The sequence below is a fragment of the Podarcis vaucheri genome, assembly GCF_965113315.1.
Source record: "Podarcis vaucheri genome assembly, chromosome: 9".
Taxonomy (NCBI): domain Eukaryota; kingdom Metazoa; phylum Chordata; class Lepidosauria; order Squamata; family Lacertidae; genus Podarcis; species Podarcis vaucheri.
In genome coordinates, this window is record NC_138767.1 from 66346630 (window position 1) to 66359567 (window position 12938).

Here is a 12938-nt window from a genome sequence, read left to right on the forward strand (position 1 = left end):
TTTTTTTATGAGGTTAAGGGCTGGTTCACCCATGAATGTCAAAGCATTGGTCCATGTGGTATTAGCAGTCTTGGCAGTCTTATATGCCACACACACACACACACACACACACACACACACACACCCCAGCTTGGGTACCTGACATCTATTTAACTGCAGATCCTAGGGACTGAACCTGACACCTTCAACAAGCAAACCGTGTGCTCTACTACTGAGCAATGTGTGAATGTGTCATCATAGTTCTAATGCCTTCCAATCAGCCAATGGATGTTCAAAGAGAACATTCAAGTCAGCCAACGGCACATCAAGTGCAATATATGTCATTGGAGGGAGAAACCCTGAAACTCAACTCCTGTTGCTACCCAGGGCAGAGGAAGGAGGCAGTCCGCCCCAGGTGTCATCACTGAGGGGGTGACATTCAGCGCACCACCTGTCCATGACTCCCAAGCCTACCCCGAGCCATCGGGGGAAGGGAAGGAGCTGCACCACCTTGCCGGCAGCCTTCCCCCCTTCCCCCGTTGTTTTGACAGCTCCACCACCCATGGGCAGCTCGCTCTGCCCCCATGGGCGTCTTGCCCCCTGGGATGCTCGCCCTGCCCCATGGCCCTGCCACCAGGTGCACAGCATGTGCACTGCTCCGCCTCTGGCTGCTGCACCAACTTCATGTGGTAATTAAATGGGTAACTAATTGGTATGAAGGAACGCGGGTGGCGCTGTGGGTTAAACCACAGAGCCTAGGACTTGCTGATCAGAAGGTTGGCGGTTTGAATCCCCGTGACGGGGTGAGCTCCCATTGCTCGGTCTCTGCTCCTGCCAACCTAGCAGTTTGAAAGCACGTCAAAGTGCAAGTAGATAAATAGGGACCGCTCCGGTGGGAAGGTAAACGCTGTTTCCGTGTGCTGCTCTGCTTCGCCAGAAGCGGCTTAGTCATGTTGGCCACATGACCCGGAAGCTCTATGCCGGCTCCCTCGGCCAATAAAGTGAGATGAGCGCCACAACCCCAGAGTCGGTCACGACTGGACCTAATGGTCAGCGGTTCCTTTACCTTTACCTAATTGGTATGAATGGGAGTCACAAGTAGGAGTATCATTCACAACCCATTGCTACTATTTGTTAATTTAGAGCAAAATAAAATGAATGTACATTTTTAGGTTCGATTTTTCACTTTGTTCCAAAATAAATATACATCCCTAATGGGAGCTCCATTCTGAAATGATCTCAAAATGTGACACTGAAGTAGAAAGCTGACTTTTTCTTTCACTTCTCTTTCCTTCTGTATTGTATAAACATTCTGTGGTATATTTTATTCAGCACTACTGAAGCTCCTGATGTGTTTCCGTATCAGTGCATCCTCAAATTAGACTTCAAGGTTAAGCAACCCAAATATGTACATAGGACTGTGAAGCAAATCAAAAAATAATAAGGAAGAAATAGATTTTCAAAAATTTTAATTTTACTTATTGATTTTGCTGACAGAAAAATCAATACAGTAGAAGTATACAGACTTTGAAGTTTGATAATATATTCTCAATACAATAAAGAGGTCAAAACTTCTACCGTATCATAGATTCCACCACCTGAGAATGATTACCATAAGTGGACAGACCACCAGCTTTTTTAAAAAAATAGCAATGAACATGTGTGACTTAATACAAAAGGAAGAAAAATGCATATCTATCAATCAGGTACAATCAAGTCAAAGTTAAGTATGTTTAAGTTTCACAGCTTTCAGTGGGAAAGTTAAGTGCATGTTTTTAATTATTCTCACTGAAATCAAGAGGACTTAAAAGTCCTTAACTTTGGCAAGATAGTTTCTCCAAAAGAGTGATTTTTAACACTGGGTTTTGAATATCAGAAAAGGCATATTGTGAAGTCAAGTAACTGTATACATATACAATTTTTTTAAAAAATGAATGCAATGTAATAACCTCAGATAAATATATCAGATATAAACCAGCAATCAGAATAAGGTAAATTTACGACTTATGGGTAACCAACGAGTAAAGGCCAGAAAATAAAACCCCCAAAACGGTAGTTAATACTTTAAAATACCTCTGCTTCTCCCATGGATGATGGAAATGTTTGATTTGAATGAGCCAATTAGAATACAGGATAATCAGCCTCCCCCCCCCATCATCTCACAAACCAATAGTTCTAACTTTCATATATGCTCAAATATAATCTTTAATCTTTTGGCTACAAAATATATATATATATATATATATAGTCTTTGAATTTTATGACATATTAAGCTTAACAAGGACCAGGAATGCAAAGAGGGTGCCCACATCATGCATATCCCCTTTTAATTAAACCGAAACCCTCTCCTTTTGCAATTGGGGAAAGGCCTTTTTATTATTCAATAGCTATAACCTTCCTAACTTCATAAATAAGTCATGACTTCTCAATCACACATTTTTAAATACATATATTTTGGCAGACAAATACTTGATTTTCCATTTTACTGACAGGGAAATTAACAGGGTTATTGTTTTGTCTTTTCTCCCCCCCAATACATTGCCTTTGAATATCTTCCTCAGCAAACCCAGAGGGTCCAGTCCATACTTTCTCAACCAACGTTTCTAAATGATGGGCTTTATTCTGATTTCTCAGAATCTGTTCTGAGGTATAGACACCATTTTCTTTGTTGATCTAGCACATGCTTAAGGGATTTTTTTGTTTACCTATGTAGCACAGCTGTTTCTTACTTTCACACATTTCAAACTCACCTCCCCAGTTACTAACTAAAGCACTAATTGTATGAGATTCTTTGACAGCATTCCAGTCTTCTTGGAGGCAGAATGAAGGGGGAGAGATGCCTCGCTCTCCAATTCACAGTTCTACATAAGATGGCATGGGATGCAGTTTGTCCACGGCTGGTCACTCCATCTTACAAAAACCTTTCTCACATCCCTTTGGAGCTCTTGAATCGGTTGAATGTTCTTCCCAAAACACCACAATCCCAAGAGGTAATTTATTTTATCATTTGCACATATATATTTTATTATTATTATTATTTTAAAAAATAAGAATGAATCAGAAGTCAGTTTAAAAAATAATGAGTTTTTTGCTTTAAATGTCTTTTGAGCTCTGCAGCGACCCCGCCTCTTGGGAATCGAATTTAGGGTGATATTGTCGAACAGGGGTCATGTGTCTTTTTTATGATCCAACATACACTAAGAGTTGGAGCTCCATTCATAAATATTTCACTTACGAGCACATACATTCATTTTACACGATTCCTCAATGTGGCCAGGGGATTGCGTAGTCTGCACTGTATCCACCTATAAAAAATACAAAAATATATGTCTGCTTACCGGGATGTGAGCAGGGTTTAGCTAACCTATTCCTACCACAATGGATTTCACTTCTTAGGAGAGATTCACATCTCCACCCCCTTAAATCCAATCATTAGATTCCATTAGATTTAGATTGTACATAGCCATAACATTGCATGGAATTCTTCTTGAGGATGCCACTTTAAAACAGAAAACAGAATTCTGGTCCAGGTTTATTTAATTAAAAACATACTAAGTTTTGTCTCTCTTTTTTTCCTTGGGCTGTTTTAACATTACTTGGGTTTCGTCTGGTTTTTTTTTGTTTTCCAGCTAGTCCTTAAAAATGTAGCATTTTTGTCCTGAAAGGGAAAAAGAATCATGTTGCAGTAGATTACTAAATTATTAGTTGTCTAAGTAAGTGAGATCTAGCATGGGAATAAAGAGGCCAAATGAAATTCATCGTAAGTATCAATGCATTTTATGGTAGAACTAGACACTACGGATGATGTAAGGCAAAGCCAAGAACCCATATGTTGTCCCTGACAAATCAAAATGTGAAATATGAAAGACTTGTGTTGCAGTGCTCTCCCACCCGCCGTGCAAGTTTTCAACAACTGAAGTGTTTGGGCGCCTAAAAAACTCGCACTGCAATCATATCGAATTTGCTTTACTCGCTGTTCCAGAGGCTACAGTTTTATACATGCTAAGCTGTAAATCCCATTGAATTCAATGGGTTTTGCTTCTGAGTAGACATGTATAGCCTTGGCACTGTGGGGAGGGGTGTGGAAGAGGAGACATGAGGCAGCTGCTTTCAGCCTCTGCATGTGTCCTCTGTAGCACCAGTTTCCAATCTCAACATCTGGCCTGTGGCTGGCTCCAGTCCACAATGTGAGCGCTCACTCCAAGTCTCTACTTACATCCCAGGAGTGGCAAGTTGCTTTGGGTTTTGAAATCTGGTTGGGTGTTGCTTCTGAAGGAACGTCTACTTCCATTGTTCTGCCCTGGACTGAGGTCCAGGGCCGAGGGCCTTCTGGCAATTCCCTCACTGAGAGAAGCCAAGTTAAAGGGAACCAGGCAGAGGGCCTTCTTGGTAGTGGCACCCACCCTGTGGAACGCCCTCCCATGTCCAAGAGAAAAATAACTACCAAACTTTTAGAAGACATCTGAAGGCAGCCCTGTTTAGGGAAGCTTTTAATGTTTAATAGGTTATTGTATTTTAGTGTTCTGTTGAAAGCCACCCAGAGTGGTTGGGGAAACCCAGCCACATGGGTGGGTGGGGTATAAATAATAAATTATTATTATTATTATTATTATTATTATTATTATTATTATTATTAGTGCCAGTGATCCCCGAAGTGAATGCATGGAGCTGCTAGAGCAGCGTTTCCCAAACTTGGGTCTCCAGCTGCTTTTGGACTACAACTCCCATCATCCCTAGCAAGACCAGTGGTCAGGGATGATGGGAATTGTAGTCCGAAAAGAGCTGGAGACCCAAGTTTGGGAAACCCTGTGCCAGAGCAAATGTGATCCGTGTGCACACAAACCTTATCATGGAATTACTGATCCCTCATAGAAAAGACACGATGAGCCAAAGCTCAGCAAAAGAGAATAGAATGCTTCTAGTATACTGGCCTCTATCTGGAGATGTGCATGGTTAGCGCCAGGGATGCAGAAGGGCTTTGATTTTTTCTCTTCCTGACAGCAACTCCTCTCTTCCTGCCCACACATCCTGCATCATAATAAAATGGGTTTTATACACCAGGGAGATTCAAAAGCATTTTGCTACGTGGCATGGGGTGGGGTGCCCTTAGGGAAGCAAACACAGTCCCTACTTAAAGCATCACAGAGCTGAACAGTGAAATGCTAGATATAACTTCTCAAGAGCCCAATTGACCCTGGATTGGCTGAGCAAAGGCATGCTGTAGGGTTCCACCTTGGCACAACATATGAAGCAGCCTTTTTCATGCAACAAGAGGAAGCTGGACCAAGAAGAATATTCCCTTTAAACATCTCTAATGGTTCATTTTAAAATGTTACAAAAATACAAATGGAAAGCAAAGAGAAAGTTTTGCATCATAGTGAAAGATAATGTGTTCTTAAATACCGTTCTCAATATCAAGGTCGGGTTGAAAGGAAAGGTCAGTGAATTGAATAGATTTTAATGTAAATCGTATGTTATATGATCTTAATGCAAATCAATGTAAAATAATAAACTTATTTTCAGAAGAGGAGGAGGAGGAGGAGGATCAGGCATTGCTGGGAGCAAATTATCAAAGGGTCCCCGTTTCAATAGTGCCACTGTTCTTGCTTTGCAAAGAATACCAACAAGGTCAGAGCTCCAAAGGAATGAGAATTTTCAGTTTGCATGCCTCCCCCCCCTTCGAAGCTAAGGGGACCCAATGGATGTGGTTTGCCCCCAAGGGTCTCATAATACCACAGCTAAATTCTGCCCCACAAAGCATATCAAGCCAAGGACCACAGCTGTCCTTGAGAAGCTGGGTCCTTGAGAGGCACCTCTCCATTATCTATTGACCTTGACCAGAACTGCAGATTCTTCCTATTTTGCCTGATCGCATGGCTTAAAATGCAAAACAACAATTCAACCCCTTGGAAACATGAACATTACAGGTTGCCTCCTGCAAGCAAGATACACAGCTGGGTTTTGTTACAGAGTTTCCGAATGTGTATTTTACTAATTGCTAGCACTTGTTCCGTGCAAATGGCTGCAACTCCCAGGTTGTCCACAATCATGCCGTAGAGTTCTCTAATCCTTAAAATATCCACACAATTTACTCACATCCCAAGAGAAACTGTAAAGCAGCTCACTTATCTACACTAAGATGGGCTTTATGCCCACTTAAGTGCCATGTGCTCCCCAAAGAATCCTGTGAATTGTAGCTAGGTGAAGTGTGGGGACTCCTCAGTTGGATACACTCCCAGCCTCTTCACAGAGCAGCAGTTCTGAGGAAATAACTATGGGCTTCTCCAGACAACCTTGTTTATTGAACATCCATCATGATTTGCTTCCACAAAGCTCGTGCGGTGGTTAGATGATGCCCAGTCATACTGATTATTCATTCTGATTTGCTTGCTTAGAGGCTAAACAACAATGAAAATTCATTCTGATTTGCTTGTGTGGTGTTTATATGTCTTCCCATTAATCATTCATGCATCCCACATCCTTTGATGCATTTCCCTGTCACTTTTCTAACTGCAGAACAACAACTGGATTCTCTCCCCCCCCCCCAATGGTGCAATGTTAATTCATTGTAACTGTGCATGCCTAGATTTCCAGTATGTGCTTGAATCCCTCCTGAAAGATTCAGTCCAGGAAGTGATCTATGAATTATGTTAAAAGTGTATTTAAGGTGTAAATAATCCCTAAGAAGAAGCAACCTGTGTGATAGTATATATGAGTGAGAGAGGGATGGGGGAGAGAGAGAGAATCATCAATAAAAGTTTTCCAAAGGTCTTCAATAAAATGTCCAAATGTCCTCAAATAAGTCGTGCCTGTTCCCTAATCGAAATGCAATGTTCTCAGAGGAAAGCCATCTGGAAGCCTACACACTGTGCTACTTTAGTTGTGGAACACAGCCACTCTGCCAGATGCTACTAAGGGTTCTGAGGGAGGGTCTTGGCTGCACCAAGTGGCATGCTATTTCTGAAACTGGGGGCTCAATTTTACTGCATTTGTCTCCATGAATTTGCAAACAACAACAACAACAAAAACGGGTTGCACAGATGTACAGTTTGCACATGCATACAAGGTTCGTTGCATGCAAAGTAGTCAGGGGGCGGGACATTCTGCTGCAATCTCACTTCCTTGTGCATTGATTACACTCTGCATCAAGTAATCTGAGATTTGCTCTACCCACACAGCCCATCCGGTAATATAACTATAGCCTATTTCATGTGTTTTATCAAACCTGGAGGAGGGGAGCGAGATGGCAGGCATGAATCTATGCCTAATACTTTCTTTCTTTCCCTGCATTCAACTGACCACACAAAAGAACCTGTGCAGATAGCTCTTTATGTGTAGGAGGTCTTTCTTCTTCACTTTCCCATAATTTCCAACCTTGAGAAGAGAGAGACATGCCTACCAAGTCCTATTCTGGCAAGCAATTGAATGCATGGGGAGCAGGATGACAGCTCTGATTCCAACCCCACAGTACACATTCATGCTAATGCATGCTAATCTCCTCTAGAAAATAAAATATTAAGAGTGCCTACAAAAATAGAAATTTCCACCCCAAACAAACCACAAACATATATGTACTTGAGATCGCAGCACCATAGCTGATGAGAAAAGATACATACAACCTGATCCTATGGATGCTTGCTTGGACATAAGCATCACATTGCTTGTATGACGTCTCTGTGAAATGATGTTCAGGTGCACAGAATATCTGCCTGTTACTGTGTGAGTAAGGCATAACGAGAGGAGAAGCACAGCAGCTGAGACCACGATTTGCATGTAGGCCCGTGGTTCAGTTCCTAAAGTTTCTAGTTAAAACAGTCAGACCAAATGAAACTTTCCCTAAAGAGGAATAGGAGTAGAATCCAATGGTGGTTCCTAGCACAGATGGGTACCTCAGGCATCAACAGCCCTTGAAGCACAGCCAGAAAATGTTCTCCAGGATGAGATCCTTCTTGAGTGGAGCAGGGCTCCACTCCTAGGGTCCTCAGTGCCTTGTCAGAATGCCATTAGAGCTCTGGACCATCCCACATCACCCCCAGGTCCTCAAGAGCAACAGTAACCAGGGGCACTGGTTAGTGACCCAGGGTTGGGTTGAAGCTCACATCTCGCAACACAGGGCTCTTTAAGCAGTTCAAGGCCTCCCATGCATTATGGCCTACCCAGAATAAGAAGGTAACTCCCAGAGGTGCTCCAGAGCTGGGTCATGTAAGAGGAAAGGGCCATCAAGGGACTCAATAAAGTCCACCTGTCTCTACCTACGCAGTGCAGGTACAACAGCTCATAAGGTTGTCCCTTATGGATACAGATCAAACTCTCTTGAAAGTCCTGACCCTAGGTCTAAGACAATGTGCTGGTACTTTTTGCAAATTCGTCCACCTCTCACGGTAGTGGAAATGGACAGCAGTAGGGCTTTGCCTTCATCTGAAGCTTTGGAGAGTTTCAGGAATAGACCTCCATAGGCTAGATTTCTGTAATGCATCTGAAGGTGTTTCATAAGTTCATGTGTTCAGCAACAAGAATAGATCAATCTGTTTGCACACTTGTGGTGTTAAGCATCATTTGGTTATATCAAAGGCAATAAACCTGAGCAACGTGCATATTTTTTAACATTCTCAAGAGAACTGGAAAGCCATAAAATAAATGAGCTAGACTCCTCCACAAAGAGGGTTTCTTGTTAACGGGCAACAGATGGATTTTATTACAACCATGATTTTCAGTTGGAAAATCATCCAATTATAATTTAGCATGAGATTAAAAGGGGGAACTTTGAAGGGCTTATTAGAAATCTACTAGCCAAATGCTAAATTGAGGGCAGACAGTGACCAACGAAGAAACAAACCCATGAATAAGGCAATGATGGACCCAAACTGAAACCAGGAACCAACAGCCATCGATAAATGTGAATCAACTGATTAAAATAAATGAATTTTGAAAATAGCAAGTTCAGCTGGCTTATAGGAACTTTCATCAGCAAAGTCATCAACAAATTTTGATTCTCTAGGGGCAAGGAAAAAAACCAGATACAAAATATTCCCATACAATTTTGGCATAAATAATATCTCTAACGTTCAGGAAGATACAAAAGAGTGCACCACTCCCTCCTCACACTGGCAGAAAATAAGCTAATGTTTGTGGACTTTCAATGGCATGATCAAATTCAAAAATTCTATTGTTCATATAGACTGCTTCTGCACAGCTGTTGTGCCAAAAATCATCTCTACCACATCAGTAATCAATGACTAAATGCACTTTCCTGTGTTAGGCTTCAGGCACAGAACTCATGGAAAGCTGCACTGGTGCCTGACCTGTTGCCCTTACTAAGTCTCTGAACAAGCTGACAGCTGGGCTTTCATCTACCATCTTGAAAGCATGCTTCATGCACCAAAATGCATATGTTTAATCAACTAAACATTATTTAATCTGTTGACAGTCCATCCTGTGACCCAATGCTTTTCAACAGTCAATTCATATACTCATCAAGTTTCGAGTAACCCCGTGCGTATGAACCAGCCATAAAGGTTTCAAAGCAAATACTTTAATTAATACAACAATCAGCTGCAAGGTAATGGTGGTATAATGACTGAATGTTAATTAATCTAGGCTGAAGCTATGCTGGAAAGCAAAGGTTTATTTCGCCATGTAGTAATGATAGATGCCCTTGTATGTAGTCAATGAGCAATTGATGACAATGTCATTGACTTTTTTGTTCATTCAGGTTATTAAAAATGCTCAAAATTTTGACTGCAGAATGATGACACAATGCATATAAAGGTGTGTGTGTGTGAGTGTGAGAGAAGGCAATACACCATGCTAAAATTCTTGCAGTCAGCAAAACGTAAGGAAAGGGAGGGAAAGAATCAATATTTGCAGGAACAGCAGATCTCTTAGGCCCAGACATTCAACATGGGAACAGGCTTAAAGAACACATTCCTAAGGGGAAACAGTTCAGTAGGGTGTCTTCTCAATCCAATAGATGGAAATGGCTATAGCAAATCCAGGCTTTCAAGTCTGACCTTGTGAAAAGAGATGACCACAGAACTGAATATTTATACCAGGGATGGAGACCCAGTAGCATTCCAGATGTTGTTGGACTTCAGATCCCATCATTCTTGGCCACTGACCATGCTGGCAGGGGATAGTGAAACAGCATCTGGCGGGCCACAGGCTCCGCCTGCCTCCAACAGATTTTATATCACATGATATTTGGCAATACATTTCCATAAATACTTTTGCAGTTAGATCATAAACCTTGCAAACAAGAGATTTTGTTTAATGGTGAATCAGTGAGTTGGTTAGGCACTATTGAGCTATAAGCATATGGGCTCTGACACACAGGTGTGTAAGGGTGGAGGGAGAGAATCTGCCCTTCTCTATCGCTATGGTGGCCATAGCAGAACTCCATATATATATAAATCTGATGCCCTGGCATTCAGCACAGTTATTTCACAGGTGCAGTGAGCTCTTGTTTCCAGCTAAACGATGCCTTTGTGTCTATTTAAGAATGCTTCACAGCTTGGCCTATGTGGAAGGTGGAACATGTTCTGAGCCACATTTCCTCCCTCAAGTCTAAATCTATGTGCTTGCTTTTAATTCTGGAATGCATCTATCTCGAATGTTACCTTCCTGTGTGGGTAGCAGTGCTATGATCTCATCCATGCTCTCCGGACCTTCCACATTACTTAATGCAGATAATATGACAAACGTTTTAAGGGCATTTTCTGTATGCTGTGAAACAGGATTGCTGCTTGTGTTTTGATGCGCTTTTCCACTGCTTCGGATTATGCCAGGAACAGCTCGAATTTTAGTCCGCCAGTTTTGCATTCAAAGAGAAGAGTGGCTAGAGGTCAGGAATTGTCCATGGGGAGGGGAGATTTCCATGCACCATACCCATCTTCTCTGGACATACTTAGGAGTCAGACCTTGACACCATAGAATGCCAAGTCAGTTTTCCCAAGGGCCTCCTAAAATGGCAGTGGCAGAGGTTGCTTGTGTTGCTTCAGCTGAAATGACATTTGGCTTGCCAGTAATGCCCCCTCATTCTATACACACACACACACACACACACACACACACACACACCCTCTGTGTGTTGTCCCCACCAACCTCTCTAAAATCCTTCATATAGAGTGTCCATAAAGTCATGCATAAGCAAGAAAAGTAATACAGGAGTACAGTGGTACCTCAGGTTACATACACTTCAGGTTACAGACTCCGGTAACCCAGAAATAGTGCTTCAGGTTAAGAACTTTGCTTCAGGATAAGAACAGAAATCGTGCTCCGGTGGCGCGGTGGCAGCAGTGGGAGGCCCCATTAGCTAAAGTGATGCTTCAGGTTAAGAACAGTTTCAGGTTAAGAACGGACCTCCGGAACGAATTAAGTACTTAACCCGAGGTACCACTGTATTACTAGTCCCTACATTCTAAAATCCTCCTCTCCAGCCCATTCTCAGGAAAAAAACAACAAACGCAAACAGATGCAGCTGCATTGAGGAAGCAACGTATCAGCTGCTTTGTCTCATCCTTGAAAGGTGAGATTTCACACAAGCAAGCCAGGCCTGATCCAAGTTGCTGTGCCACCTTATGCACCGCTTCTTCCATGGAGTAGCTTCACATGGAGAATTATTAGGATGCACGAACCAGCCCACTCTAGCACTATTATTTACAGTTCAAGGTCACAAACTTAGTCTGCTACGCTGCAGGTTCTTAATGGCATTGCTAGACACAATGCTGAGCATTTATATGGTACGTTTCAAGTGCTCAGTGTTCAAGTGTTCAGCTTATAAAGTACATGTTTACAATAACCACTCTGTGTGGCAGCCTAAAATTATTGTTTCCTTATTATCATTCATATTACTGGGTGGGAGGAGAAAGTTGATGAAGGGAGCAGCTTGCTTAAGGCAATTCAAAGAGTTTACAGTGAAACTGGATTTGAATCAGCAACTTTCATCAATATTACACTAGCTCTTAATGCTGCTCTGAATTTTGTGGGACTTCTTACATGTTCAATATGCTTAGGATCACATACTACAGTAGTAAAGGGCACACATTTCATGTTTCCAACTAGTTCTGTTTCATTTATTGCTAGCTCTGTAGCTAGTTAGCTATTTATTTGATGACATTTCTGCATCAGTTGCTTTCTTTACAACCTGCAGTGCTCAAAGTTACGCATGTATAAAACGAGCGCATGCAAAAACATATCAAAGACAGAAGGAAGGAATTAAAAAAAAATCAATAAAGCAGCATAAAACGGATCATGATAATTAGCTGTCACTTTTGTGAACATATTTTTTTTTAAAAGGCTGCAACGCTATATGCACCTATATGGGAGAAAGTGTCATTGTCCTAAACAGGGCCTACTTTTGAGTAAACACACATAGAATTGCACTGTTAAGCTGCCAAGGAAAGGTAAATGTCAGAAGAGAGACAGAGAGCAGATGGAAAGCTGCCACAACTAAAATGGCACACCTCTGTGGTTCATGGATAGCTCAGTTGGTTTGAGTGGATGCTGAGACCACCAAGGTTGCAGGTTTGATCCCTTTATGGGACAGCCACATATTCCTGCACTGCAGGGGGCTGGACTAGATGAGCCTCAGGGTCCCTTGCCACTCTACAAGTCAATGATTCAACAATTCAATGTCACAGCGAAAGAACAAACACACAGCAAGGTGTCTCTAGAAGATCTCAGCACATGGTGAGGTATATTTTGAAGAAAACATCCCATATGGTCTAGAGAACCAATCATCTTTCTATGTAAGGAAATTTATATCTCTTACTTTCACTAGTGGTTAAATGGCCTAGGCTGGTGTGGGGAACCTCGGGCCCAGGGGCCAAGCCTCTCTGTTTTGTCTTCAGAGCTCTCCTCAGTCTAGAAGTTCCTCCTCAGCCATCCACCCTCTCTATAGGCTATGCCCCTCCATGGCTTTGTTTCACACACACCTTGAATGCCTTTGCCTGCCTAGAAAA

General features: G+C 42.0%; 1 protein-coding gene across 6 annotated transcripts in view; it reads right to left on the reverse strand.

Moving 5' to 3' along the window:
• The window catches only part of PCDH7 (protocadherin 7), a 408384-nt gene that overhangs the window by 340224 nt on the left and 55222 nt on the right, over positions 1 to 12938 (reverse strand). Inside the window, exons 2-3 of one of the 6 annotated variants that reach the window (XM_082238065.1) lie at positions 4911 to 5007; positions 1432 to 3284 (exon numbers count right to left, since the gene is read on the reverse strand). The exons of 4 other annotated variants lie outside the window; for them this stretch is intronic. In XM_082238065.1, coding sequence (XP_082094191.1) covers positions 4933 to 5007 — 75 coding nt within the window. In that variant the 3' untranslated portion in view covers positions 1432 to 3284; positions 4911 to 4932. Of the gene's footprint in view, positions 1 to 1431; positions 3285 to 4910; positions 5008 to 12938 lie in introns of those variants that run through there. One more of the 6 variants, XM_082238064.1, reaches the window with a different exon arrangement.